The sequence below is a fragment of the Oenanthe melanoleuca genome, chromosome 6 (assembly GCF_029582105.1).
Source record: "Oenanthe melanoleuca isolate GR-GAL-2019-014 chromosome 6, OMel1.0, whole genome shotgun sequence".
NCBI lineage: Eukaryota > Metazoa > Chordata > Aves > Passeriformes > Muscicapidae > Oenanthe > Oenanthe melanoleuca.
In genome coordinates, this window is record NC_079340.1 from 9,330,737 (window position 1) to 9,344,556 (window position 13,820).

The 13,820-nt window shown below is 41.6% G+C and overlaps 1 protein-coding gene across 1 annotated transcript; it reads right to left on the bottom strand.

Annotated features, from left to right (window-relative positions):
• Positions 1–1,111: 1,111 nt before the first annotated feature.
• RGR (retinal G protein coupled receptor) lies at positions 1,112–13,448 on the bottom strand. The gene is made up of 7 exons (XM_056494973.1): positions 13,259–13,448; positions 10,310–10,466; positions 9,578–9,699; positions 4,289–4,442; positions 3,736–3,853; positions 2,597–2,710; positions 1,112–1,691 (listed from the first exon to the last, which is right to left on the bottom strand). Exons 1-7 carry the CDS (start codon positions 13,335–13,337, stop codon positions 1,548–1,550), a joined length of 888 nt encoding a protein of 295 aa, XP_056350948.1. The 5' UTR covers positions 13,338–13,448; the 3' UTR covers positions 1,112–1,547.
• Between the last annotated feature and the right edge of the window lie 372 nt (positions 13,449–13,820).

Below are 13,820 nucleotides of genomic sequence, written 5' to 3' on the forward strand. Positions count from 1 at the left end.
TATTTTCCACTTATCAGTGCAAACATTTTGTCATCTGCTCATTTTATATTATGTGTACCTAAGATGTAAGTCTTAGCTGTCAGCATTAGATGTCATTTTCTGCATAATTTTGTCATGGCATTATTCAGTACTCTGTCAGGTAGTTTGTGACCAGACTGAACCTCATGAAGTCCCAAAGCACATCTCTGAATGGGATCCTGCTGGTTAACTGCTGACAAAATGACATTTATTACCCATCTTTATGAGAGGAATATCCCTTCTACCCACTGACTGTTTAGCTTGCAAGATTGTACCAGCTAACCTTTTGTCTCTCATAAACAACTGGTTTCCCTTTTAATATGTTGGAAGGCATCAGAAGGATGGATCAGCTTTTTCTTTGGTTAGTTTAAAAAACCCTTTCACTGTCAGTGAAGTGAATGGAAATGAACCATATGATCCCTGTAAGTATCAATTAGGTTTCCTTGTACACACAATCTCTCCTAATCTGTGTCATGCACATATTTTTTACAAATGGGCAATTCTGAGACACATCTTGTAATAAGAGGCAATATCAACTGACAGCTCTTCACCCCATAGGCAATGTGAGCAACATGAGCAAATACAAGTGTTCAAAATGGACTTTTCTGGGAGTTTAAGATACATATGAATTCTGATAATTATGAAAGTGACTTTGTAATTGCTCAGACTCTTTAATCATCACTGATTCAGTGATTGCTCTCTTATGTAGAACACAGTGGAATTTAATGGAAGATGTGAAAATAATTTTTATTCTTATGACATTTTTGAGCAGAATCTGACTCATACCTCCCTTTAGTTTTTGCTCAATGCTCAACAAAAAGATGAATGTTTTTTATGATGGACTATAAGCTTTTGATTGTCCTGCTAAGCAGCAGCTGCAAAATCTGATGCAGTTTAGTGTGTGACAAAGCTGAATGTCACACAATAACTCATTTGAATAGGAGCCAAGCTAATATTCCTTACTGGGGAAACATGCTCCCTAAAATGTTTTTATGGAACTAGGATGTCAGATTCATGATGGAAATTTGGAAACTCCTGTTTTGGGTGCACTGAAAATGAATTGCTCAGATGAACAAGCTATTTATACAGACGTGGTCAATACTGGATGCTGGTTTAATCTTCTAGTAATCCAGACATTACCATATGGACAACCTGCACAGATTGATCTGATGAGGCCTCACTGGGTAAATGAAAATCCTGCTTCAGTTAATTTGCTGAGCTCTTATGTTAGCTTTTATCAGGAGGAAAAAAAATGCTTTCCAGCACATAGTTTATTCCCAGTGACATATAAAATGAGACTGATGGCAATCGACACAGGTTTAAGGCAGCTTGTTTGACAAGCAGCTCATGATGGTTTGGACAGTTATCTGGAGGGCTCTCTTTCCATACTTCATTGTTTGTGGCCAGTGCACAGCCTTTCCAATGTGGAACCAGCTTTGCACATACATATCAGAGAATGCATTCAGTTTTCTCTTGGATTTTGCTTTCAGTGATGTACCCACAGTAATTTTGTTTAATGCCATAATGGGTTATTTAGTTTTGTTATCGACCTCTGCTTTCTCAATCTTCTGTCCTGTGAGGAACTGCCATATTCCTCCTCTGTAGTTCTCATTTCCCAGGGCATATACAAAGGCATCCACCGTTGGCGCAGTCTTGGCAATGAGGGCAGGAATCTGTCATGAGACACAATATTTATTACTAGGGAAACCCACTGAGAAGCCAATGGGCTGATTTCAGCCCATGTTTAGTTTCCCTTTACCAAAAAAAAGCCTGTCTCCAATGGCATTAGCTTGCTTCTCCCAGACAGGGGAGAAGTAAAAGCAATTTGGCTGGTGGAAAGTCCTACTCAGGAAATTACAATTTCCAGGAGAAGGAATTTAGGTTGGCATTGCCTGAAACAGGGAAAATTCAGTTGAGAGTGAGTACAGACCCTTAGAAAGAGTGAAAGGTGTGCCATGGACACCTTTGGATGGATAAACAGGCTGATGTTGCTAACACATTTAATGTGGGATACTGAATGCAGTAATGCATTTGTTGACCTGGAACTGGGCTGATTTTGGGGCACGGAATGAAAGCTGAAAGATTTGATGTGATATTACTGCAGTGAGTTTGGAGACAAGACTCATAGAAGAAAGGGGAAAAAAGAGGCAGCAGAACCTTAGGGGTGATCAGTCACAACTTCCTTGAGGAGAGACAAGTATTAGAAATATGAATGAGACAAAAAGTCTCTTTAAAACTGAAAATACTGAACTGGTACTTCACTTTGGGAAGGACACAAAAAGCTCCTACATGGCACAGAACAGTACAGGTTACACACCCCTAACTAACTGCTGAAGAAAAATACCCCTGGCTTCCTAAATTTTTGCTTGATCAAAGCAGTAATGCAATGCTCACTGTGCTTACCTGTTTTCACTAAAAAAAGGTAGATGAACAGAATGCTTTGAGGAAAAGGATTACTTCTATAAAAGGACTACTACATCTATAGATGTTTTTTCAAGTAAACCCAGTAGTGAGTAAATAGAGTCAGAGAGAGGAGAGGAGAATGTTGTGGTTTGGGTTCTGAGGGGCACTGACGTACCATGCGGTATTTTGGGGGAATGAACATCACATTTTCCACTGCAGCATAGGAGCACAGCAGGCAATAGGGGCCCCAGCAAACCACCAGTGTCTTCAGTGGCAAGCCAGTGTTAAACTGCAAAACAAGAGCAATAGGTTTCTTTTTTGTTGCACAATCACACCCTGCACCAAATGATGGCAGGTCCTGTGGGACCCTGGTTTGTGTTCAGCAGCAGGAGAGGAGCAGCCACCAGGATATGGGACAGAACAGTGCAGGAGCACCAGACCCTGATCCTGGGCGTGGGAGGGGACTGGCAGAGGTGGCAAAACACCTTGTGGTAGAGCAGATTTGTTCAAGAAATATATAGAGGGCACATGTATTTATTCCAGTCAGCCACAGACAAGTCTGCCTGACTGTCTCTGCCAATAAAACCTTTCTCTTGAGATCTGGCTGTCTTCACTGAGTGCAGGGGTTGGGCTGTGCCCCCCAGCTATGCATAGTGCCCCAGAATGTACAGCCTGCACCTCAGCAAACAACTCACATAATCACCACATTATATTCCCATAAACCTGCCACACCAGAACAATTCCTTTGTTTCCAGCTCATAAAGATTCTGAATTTCCTCAGCCAAGTGCTAACACGGTGTGTGTGGGAAGGCCCTTCTCCCCCATGGGGTGCCTGCATGTTTCCTTGCAGAGCTGTAGCTCTGTCTGGCTTCCTCAGCCCCCAGCCAAAGGCTTGTATACAGCAGGAAATAATAACCCTTCCTGAGATAAATTTCTCTGGATTAACACTGGTGTGCTATTGGCAAATATTCTGTATGCTCTATGTTTGTTTTTTTAGGAGAGTTGGGCCAGTGGAATCTTCAGGATCACTGCTCCAACTCCTCTGATGGGGAAGGGTTTACAGGACTAGGCTGGGGCAAATGTGGCTGTCTGGTAAAATGTTGACATTTCCAAGGATGGTGTTTCCATGAACTTTCTGAATGGCCCCACCCTGTGTTGCACTACCCTGCTGCTCAAGCGTGACTGGGGAGTTGGGACAGAAGGAGCTGAGTCAAAGTCTTTGTGAAAGAATCAGTTTTTTTCAAGGACTTCATCTCTCCTGAATGCAGCCCTATTTTGTCAATGTGATTGCAGGGGTTCAGGGAGCTTTCTTACCTTAAAGTGCCCAGTTTTCCTGAACTTTTGGTGTATGGACTGATAGGCTGTCAGCATGATGAAGCCTGGGATCATGAAATTGAAAGTGGACAGAGCAAAAAGGAACGTGACATAGTTTCTGGGAAAGTGAGAAGGGAAGAAAAAAAGAGGGTGTTAATTCAACTCTAGTGCATCTCTGTAAACTTGCTGTAAGTATTCACCAAATTGTAATTTTAAAATTGCTAAAGCCACTTTTGTCAGCGTGCTTCAGGTGCAGCATTTGCTGAAGGCCAGCAAAGCTGTGCATGCCATTGTGTGTGGGAGGGATTGTACTGCAGGAAATCACAACAGGTGGTTGAATCCTGAACCCAAACACCACTACTCAGACATTCTGTGCCGGCCTGCACAGAGCCAAAAGCATTCTGGAGTTAGTGAGGAGCGGCGGGGAGCTGAGCACAGCCTGTCCCACAGATTTCAGCTCTCCTTGTGCCCCACGGGGGATGCCTGCTTGTCCCAGTGCCAGGGAGGCACATCTGCTGGGTGCAGCAGAGCTGGGAAGGAGCCCGTGGCTCACCTGTCCCCTCGGCTGTAGTCCAGCGTGCAGCACGTCCGCAGCGGCTCGTAGTCATACTGTCCCCAGCCCAGCAGGGGCATGACGGCCCAGAAGGCAGCAAAGAGCCATGCAAACAGCATCATGGAGGCAGCTGTGCTCCACTGCAGCCTGCTCCCTGGGGGAAGAGGAGAGGGGCCAACAAAACCTCTGGGAACAGCTGCCAGCCCCTCGGGCCGCAGGCAGCGCGGCACTGGTTCGTGCTCTGCGCCCTGAAGCTGACCCCAGTCTGGAGGAATCAGTCTGGAGGAATCAGTCTTCCACAAAATATGAAGGAAGGCTTTAGGAAACAGCAAACTGTCCTTTCCTTTTGTGTGTTTTGCTTAGACAAATGCTGTATTGCTGCTCAGCTTTGTAGCACGCTGCAGATACATCTGCTGCTACAAACATTATGTTCTTGTGTTTTGGGAATGTGTTTAAAGACACAGGTGGGGCAGAGAGTAGAATGAACAGGGTGATGCAATGAACAGGGTTTGAAGAAACAGAGTGCCACTGCAGAGTGTGGGTCAGGTCAGAAATGTGACTCTGCACACACTCCCCACCCCTGTCTTCTTCATTCCTGCCTGGCCAGGAGTGCAGGGCATGTGTGGGTATCCAATACACCCTGTTCTAAAATTGCTGGTCATCAATATGTGTGTGAATATATACACACAACCTGAGAACAGAGCTTGTTCTAAAAATACAAGTAATTTTGCCCTTGAGATCATCACTTAGCCTATAACAGGAAATGTGAAGCTCAGCATTAGTAATTTTTTTCTAATTTTATAATAAAGTGCTCCCTTGTGCCTATCTCACCTGGTTCCATCAGATACCATAGGAATGTAATGAAAGATTGGAAAGTTTGAATTGCATTAAAAATCAACTTGGAATATTCGTTTGGTGCAGGTGTTCAAAAATTAATGGGAAAAGGCAGTTCTAGACATTGCAATTTAAATACCAAGGAGAATTAAAGAAAATACTCTGTATGTAATGTTCTAGGTTTTATATTTGCTACTTGCAAAATATGTTTTGATTTTTTAGTAATTTAAAACATAATTTTGTAATGATTAGTAATGAAGAATTGTTAAAAATGACTAAAATCTGTCTTTCATATGATTACTACATAGAAGACATATTTTGGCTGCAAAGGCTTAAAAACTGCTTTGTAGTACTCACATGCTATGACTCTAGAATTACATACATGAAAAGTTTCTGATTTAGGGGACTAGAAATAGAAGTGCAACTTTTCAGTAATTTGTAATTATTCTTAAACTCTGAATCCAAAGCAGAAATCTAGCCTAAGCATCTTATTATTTTATTGTTTGTGCCTTTTCTATGAAAAAGGGGAAAGTTTATTTTAGTTACTTTTCCATGGGAGTTAAGGGTTGCCATTTTGTTATTAGATGTAGAAGGAAAGGACTATGCAATAATGGAGTCTGGCAGCAGGCATGTGTCAACAGCCTGTCTTTGGAAAGCTCATTTCTGGGGATGAGTTCATCTTTTTTCTCCTCTCACACTTAAGGGGCCCCACTTTGGATGCTTTAAGAGGAAAGAATCAGAACTGACAAAATTAAATTTTTTCCTTTTGGTTTTGACCGTGTTCAAAATGAGATTAATGATGAAGTAGACCTGGTGAAATCAGCTGCTGGTTGACCCTTCAGAAGATATTTACACACACATCAGAACTAGCTAAAAATGTATGAATATAAAATTAAACAAGCTTGAGATTATTTTAGCTTTTCTCAGAAAAAACACTTTAAGTACTAGAAGAGTGAAAGAATTGTGCTCTGTTTACGTGGCAAAAATGTCCTCAGTTCAGTTGTTTTTGTGCACAGCAGGCCATTGCTTTACCTTAAATTCCTTTTCTTGGCCTGATAAAATTTAATTTAATAGGTCCTAATTCAATTAAATGCATATGTATGGGGTTCAGCATATGCCTACAGATATAATTCCTAATTAGGGCCCAGGGCTGGCAGTTTGGTCCTATTAAGTCCAATCAATCTTGTGCTCTGGTTTTCTCTCTTTGGAAAGCAAAAGGGAAACCACTCTTTTCCACAGAGTGATCCATTAATGCAGGGAATTTTAAATGATTTCTCTAATTGCTTTGGAACAGAAAGACTGCTCCCCCATAATTCAAAGATTACAAAAATTGTGATGCCAAAAAATGAACTTTTAGCAGGTGCTAGATAGAGCATGGAACCTTAATCCTTTTGATCATGAAGGCCACTTTTAGTGATATAATCATAAACTGTATCTCAGGATTTAGTTTGTGGAAACATTTAGGAATGTATGTTTTTAAAGATTTATTATTTATTCAAACATTTAGCTGATTTCCACAGACTGAAAAATAGATCTCTGACATTGGCACTGTCTGACACTTTCAGCTAGATTTCAGTCTGCTGTTCAAAAGGAGTGTCTCAAATAAAAGGTCAACAGGATTTTCTATGATGGAAGGGAAAATAGTCCCTTTTCTTTGTTCTTGAAAATGTTTAAATTATGATAGCTGTATAATATTAAGTTATAATATATTCCAAGACAGTATATGGCTTGTACCAAATTAATGGCATGCATCATTTAAAATTTGCCAAGCTTGTCAAAAACAGAAATATCTGAAAATCTGATAAGGAAAAATATATATCAGTCATAAATAAAACAGGTGTTAGCACCTACTTCATCTGCAGTGCAAAAATCACCATTTACTGGTACTCACAAGTATTCATTTTTGTAGAAATAAGAAACCTGTAATGTGTAATAGCTTCTTTTGAGCATATAATTATAAAAAGCTCTTTAAAATAACCTAATTAAGAGATTTTTTTTACTCCTTTTTAAAAATTATTATCTTTGAATACTGATATAACAATCCAGGTTACCTTGGTTGTTAAGGATTAGATAAAAGTCACTGTAATTCTACTTTTAGAAATTGAATACTGCTGTGAAATCCCTGCTGGTTTTGTTTGTCTTCTCCTTTATAATATTGAGAGAAGTACTGATAAAAATCACTTCAGATTTTCTGTTTCTCCCTAGTTCTTAAATGCAAGTTAAAAATCTGTATGTTCTTCTTTCCCTTTTAATCTGTAACTCTATGCTGTGTTTATGAATTGACCAGGATCCTTCCCCTCTTCACAAACTTCTAATGGCAGTGTGAATGGAGTGTGAATGGCCAGAGAGGAGGTGACAATGTGTACCTTGATCTAAACTGTCACCTTCTGTCCGGAATATTTGGCTGCTGAGACACAGCTTCCTCAGAATCTGCCCTTTTCTTCTTCACTGTCAGGCACTAACATATGACTACTTCTGTTTTCTCCTTTTCCCCCTAATGATCAAATTTTAAAATCTTTTTTTCCCATCTTCCTAGAGATTGGCATTATACCCTTCAGATTTCTCTGCTATTTCTCCTCTTATTGCATAGTTTTAGGTTATTTCTCTAGTTCTCTCCTCTTTGCTGTGAAAGCAGCATCTCAGAGCCACACTCAGGGGGTGAAAAGAGCTGCCCAGTGTGGTTGCCTGGATGTTTAAAAAAAACAAGAAAGGGAGAGTAAAAGATCCTGACCCTCTCTGCCATGTGAGGTGATAACACTATTTTCTTCCATACACCAAGAAATTCAACCTGATTTCTGATGAATCACTTGTCTGATAATACACTTTAAAGGTAGTGCTTTATCACTTAGGGCTGGGCTGACTTCCAAATCTAAAAACCTGGTCAATTTTCAGAATGTTGGTGAACAAATTTGTGTTATTAGCATCCAGAATGGTTGTAAAGTCCCAAGTACTCCTATCATAATAATAATAATCTCTTACATTCTCATCAGCTCATTCTTCCCAGAAACACAGAGAGTGAATAATCAAGTGCCAAGCTGAGGAATGCCACAAAAAAGGTCTTCTTGGGAAACTCTTAGGACATAACAAAAAACCTGGGGATGATGTAATTTGGCCTGGAAGGAGTACCACATCCTGGGCAATGAAGATAGAAGGCTGATAGCCTTGTATTTTAGGTTGTAGGTGTTTTGTACCTTCTGTACAGGCATGCAGCTCGAACCGGTGTCAACAGGAGTTTAATGTATGGATTGAGAACACAGCATAGCCTGTGGGCTTGGTGTAGCACATCTATGAAATATGACTTAATCTTCCTTGCAATCAGCATGTGAAGAATTGAACTAGAAGGGGGTGGTTTTACTGGAATAACCGCAGGGCATGAGCACCTTCTGGGTTTTTAGTTTTGTTTTGTTGTTCAAAATGTTCCCTACAGGAGCCATGTTTGGCCATCAGTAAGTAACAATTTGAGCAAAGCAAAGAAGCTTGTGCCCTGAGGGTCCTTCTGCCTCTGCTCTTAATGTAGAGTATGTTCTTGACTGGAGGAGTGCATGACACAAAAGCATTAAAGTCAATGTGGCACAGAGTAAAATGTCTTTCCCAGACATGCTTGTTTTCAGGCTCTCTCTCATAAAATACAGATGTTCCTCTTCCAGCTCCAAATGCATTTTGGTGTCCAAGGGGTGTTAGTATGGATTTAGCTCACAGCCTGCATTATTTGGGGCCCTTATCTAGACATGGAAAAATACATTTCTTTGAGCCTGAGATGAATTCCTGCAAAAATTGCAGAACAAAAAAAAGTTGGCATCCTTTCCTCAGCAGGATTATCAGACTGACCATATTCCCTGTGTGCTTTGGGTGTGTTTTGCCATTTGCTGCTGGAATCACATGGAGACTGTGCCTGAAAGTCTCTGTGGGTAAAAAAACATCTCTTGCACCCCAAAACTCCTGTGTGTTGCACAAAGGGACTGCTGAGCTCTGTCTGCCCAATCATGCCTCTGCATGGGCTCTGTTCCAGCCACCATCCCTGCAGAGGCAGCTCTCTGCTTGCACCAAATTTATCTATTATTTGTGAACTCTGCATGGACATGATGATCTGTTTGGTGCACGGCAAGGTGTTGGGTGAAAGCCCAAGATAAACATATTTTTCTTCAACATGAAGAAATCTATATTATTTGGGATTTTGTTTCAAAGATTACTTATGGATTAAAGCATGGCCAGGGAGTCACAAATCAGGTGTGATCTGGATGAGGAAATATCTCCTGAAGGGGGTTGATAATTTCCCCCTGTGTGGAATAAGGTCCTTTAGAGAAAATGTTTATATTTGCTCTATCTAGTGTGTAAGAAAAACAAACTTATATGTGATACACAGGTAATAATTACGTGCTGCTTTGGTCCTCAGGCAGCCAAGTGAGCTGCCTGCTGCAGGATGAGGTGTGCTGAGAGGCACACTGGAGCCCTTACTTGTGCAGTAGTGGTGGTAGCGGTCCCAGGCGACGGCAGCGCTGGAGCTGATGCTGGCCAGGGCTGTCAGGAAGCCATGGAATCCATGGATCTGACAGCCATCGGAGCCATAGGGCCAGTACCTGCCAACAAACGAGCAGGATGCAGAGAAAATGGTCAAGGTGAAGATGTGTGGAAATTGGATTAACAGAGAGGGTAAAATGATAGCCTGTGCTCATCCTGCCTGTCTGAGAAGCACTGTGAAAGGGATTTGACAGCATTTTATTGCTGTGGTGTCTAACAGCACAACAGCTATTTGTACTCTTAATACTGAGAAGGAAATATAACCCTGCATCTGTGTATTGAAAAGTTGGGACTTTTAAATTTGAAATCTACATTTCATCCAATTATCTAGATCTTCAAGATTTGCCTCCTTTGTGAGGAGCCAACTTGTCAATGTGTGCAAGTCAGTGCAACACAACAAACAGAAAAAAGACTTGCAGACAAATTTGCGGTCAATCTAGAGGTGATAATCTAGTGAAATATTTTGATATTCAAGTAGCTTCCATAACCACTGGTAAAGCTGTCTGCATAGAACCATGCAGGGTTTTGTTTCAGATTGAGGGAATGAGAGGTATGGCTAGGACTTATGGTAGGAAGAGAGCCATTTAATTAGTTAGACCTCTTAGAAGTTAAGCTGTTGCTTTTGATGTGGTTCTTCTGAGCATGCTTTGGGAAAACCTTTGTGCAGACCTGAGGAAGCTGGAGAAGGCAGCGACGAAGGCGTTGAAGCAAATCCCGCAGTCGGCCAGGGCAATGCTGAGAACCAGCAGATTGCTGGGCGTTCGCAGCTCCTTGATTCTCCGGAAAGAAACAATTGTCAAGCCATTCAGACAGAAACCAAGCAGCGCTGAAAGACAGAATTGTTTGGTGTGATTCAAGTGGAAATGGAAATTATCTACAATGACGCTGCTGTTTTCCTTGATGAGAGAACAATAATTACAGTGGAATCTTATGCACAGGGAATGTATCTGTAGTGGCCAGTCTGCACACAAGTTACAAGGATTTCAGAGAAGTCATAGGTGACAGCACAAGCCTGGGCTTCAGGCTTCATCAGTCATGTGGAGCACAACAGTTTGATCTTGTTTGTAATTCTGCCTTTTGTCATAATAGAAAAACTGGATTGTCAGGCTCCATGCAGGGACACATGGCTCAGGGCTCAGAGCAAGTGAGATGCAGAGGAGGAGTTTCAGGAGAGCTGACAGCCAGCACATGCTGCTGGTGTACACATGTCCAGGCCTGACTTTGATATAGAAATGGTTTGTATTTAATATCCATTATAACATTCTTTTTTGTTTGAGTACAGAAATCCCCCAGCCATGTTTCAGTCAGCCTGCCTCCCTTTGGGCCCCTGTCTCAGGGTTCAAGCACACAGTGCTTGAATCACACCAGCTCCATCTTATTACTGCCCCTCATCAATAGACCATACATGAAAAGGAATAATCTAAGTATGAAAAGCAGTCACTGATAGATTTAAAAAAATAAGTTTATGTTGGTCCTCAGAGAGGGATCCAAGCAACCTGAGCTAGTCACCAGCACAGAGCTGTGCCACTCTGAAGCCCATCCTTCACTGGTTTCAACTCAAGCTTTGTCCTTTAATGCCCTTTTCAAGGCAACCTGAATTATTTTAGCTCTGATGAGGCTCTGACTCAACATCCAGTCTCTAAGTTTCAGCTAGATGAGAGGCACTATGTCTTTGTGTTCTTCTTGGAAAAAGAAATTATGTAGCACAGAAAAAAATCCATATCCCCTAATTCTGTAAAGTAGTGTAGTTACTTATGCTTATTGTCTTAATTCTGCAGTTACATAAGATGGATGATTTTTTTTCTAGTCAGAAATCCTGCTTCTACCTTAATTGCATTAATGGCTGATGGCATAACCATAGTAACAGCTGATGTGTGTCTATCATTACACAACATATAACAAAATATTTCCAGGAGAAATATTTGGAGCCATTTGAGATCTGCTGTTTTTGTTTCCTCCCTGCCAGATTATCTCCCACCCACAGGGTAAAACTGCTGTCAACTCTCTCAAATGCAGAGAAGCCTTTAGGAGAGATGAGTTCTGAGCATATTTAGAGTGGAACTGAAGTTATTACTGTATCATTTTTCTCTATCTTTTCCCTGTTTTTGGAAGCCTCAGGCTTTACCAGATTCTGCTTTCTTGAAGGTCAGCATGAGTGTACAAATAAAGAACTTACTTTAAATTTAAAAAAAGAGTTTTGAATTTTCATTTTTAGATCAGAAAACATGTCCACTTAACAAAGTGAATGCAGCTCTTCTCCACAATTTGCAAACTGCACTTAGAAGCTGCCATAAATAAAGGAGAGATCTTCATTGCCTTTGTCTCAGAGTGTTTCAGCACAGTGAATTAATCCTTGATTATATAGCTTGGTCTTCTAACCCAAATGACAATAATAAAGTTTTACTGCCAATATACTGGGCACATTCTGCCTAAAACCCCATGGAAAATACTTGTGTTTAGTAAACCATACATGTATTAGACTACATTTAGTTTTAACTGAAGAATACCACGGGGTTCTTTGCTGGAACTTCCAGAGCTGCAGGTCCCCAGCAGGCTGCAGCCCCTGGCACAGGTCAGGGCTGTGGTGCCACAAGCAGGTCCCCAGCAGGACCCAGCTCTCAGGTCTGCCAGCCCCAGCACTGTCCCTGTCCTCCTGCTGCTTCCCACCCTCCAGGATGGGAGTGCAGATCCTGCCAGGCTGTGCACCTGGCTTAGTCCTGCACTCTGTTTAGGCAAGAAGTAGAAGTTTTCTCCTCTCCCTTCCAAGGAAGAGTGTCTGACAGCATTTCCAGCTTTCCTTTGCAGCCAGACATGAGCTTGGGTGCAAGGTGAGGGTGAGCATCCATGCTCCATGCTCATGGACTGAGCTAATGAGCATTTATCCCACTCTGATGGTGCTTATGAGCATTTATCCCCCTCTAATGGTGCTTACAGCTTCTCCTCTGCTGCTGTTGGCCCCCACGATTCCCACATCCCCTTCTGAGCAGCACTATGCAGGAATGGGATCCCATGGGAATGACACCAGCATTATCCCAGCTGTGAGCCTTTGCTAGCTGCCAGGTAGATATAAATTCTCAGTTTCCTTGCATTCTCTCAGTAAGTGGCATGTGCCTTAAGAAAAGATCACATTGGCTAAATTAAATTGATATGGTTTGTTACTTTTACCCAGCAGCCACTAACTGCAGTGCTACCAGTGCAGTCTGGATGTATGCTAACAGTTTACAGGATTTTTTGGAGCTATCAAGTTTGATTGTAAGACATCACAACCCACAAACCAAGCAGTCCAATTTTACTGAGAGATTATCAGTCATTTCAACTTCTTTCCCCAGAGGAAGATGAAATTGCCTTTAAAAGTCAACAACAAAATACTACATCCCAAATTCCTGAGAAGAGAGATGAGTAGCAATTGCTTCACTGCCACAGCTATGCATAGAGCACACATATTACTGGCAGAGAGCTTGCAGCTCACCCTGATTTACTCACCAGAAGTACTGGTGGTGTAGTCACAGTAACCAGGTCAGCATACTACAAATGCTGACAAATTTTCCTTCTCCCCTCTTACCAGAAATAATAGCAGGCAAAAATCTTATTGCTGCTGAGGTCCCACACTGAACTTACCTTCTACCAGCAGGGCAGTGCCAATGGCAAACACTTCTATTTCAGTGAAGCCTTCAGGGACAGGGTGTGCAGGGACCATTCTTATGGTAAATATGCCAAAAGATTTAACCTCTGCCCTCTGTTATAGCTGTGGGGCTGCCTTTTCTCTGGATCTCTCTACTTCCAGTAGCCCAAGGCTTCTTAAAGGAGCAGCTCACGTGCAAACACATGCTGTTATTATATAAAAGCTTTGGGGTTTTTACTCCCTCCACTACAATCCCTGCAGGAATGTTATTAATGATGGGACTAGCATCAGCCAGCACTCCCCCTTCCCCTGCAAATCGTATTTCAGACACCAGCAAAATTAAAGCATTCATTGCAATTACAACAAGCTCTTTGTAGACACAAGATTAAGAAACCTGTCCAGTTAATTTTGCAACACTGGAAAAGAATTAAATGTTGTGGAACAAAGGAAACATGTAATTGGGGAGTGACCTGAAAAACAAAGGGGCACTCATTGAGTTGATAATTAGAGGAAAAGTATGAACAAATAATTTCTGCAGCTTGTAGATCTTCCCCTCAC

What these genes read in the sequence shown, in the direction of transcription:
- RGR (XM_056494973.1), bottom strand. Translation starts at nt 13,337, where the DNA reads ATGGTCCCTGCACACCCTGTCCCTGAAGGCTTCACTGAAATAGAAGTG. An exon ending in GACTACAGCCGAGGGGACAG is followed by an intron (nt 3,854 to 4,288) that starts GTGAGCCACGGG and finishes TCACTTTCCCAG; the next exon opens with AAACTATGTCACGTTCCTTT. An exon ending in GGAAAACTGGGCACTTTAAG is followed by an intron (nt 2,711 to 3,735) that starts GTAAGAAAGCTC and finishes CTTGTTTTGCAG; the next exon opens with TTTAACACTGGCTTGCCACT.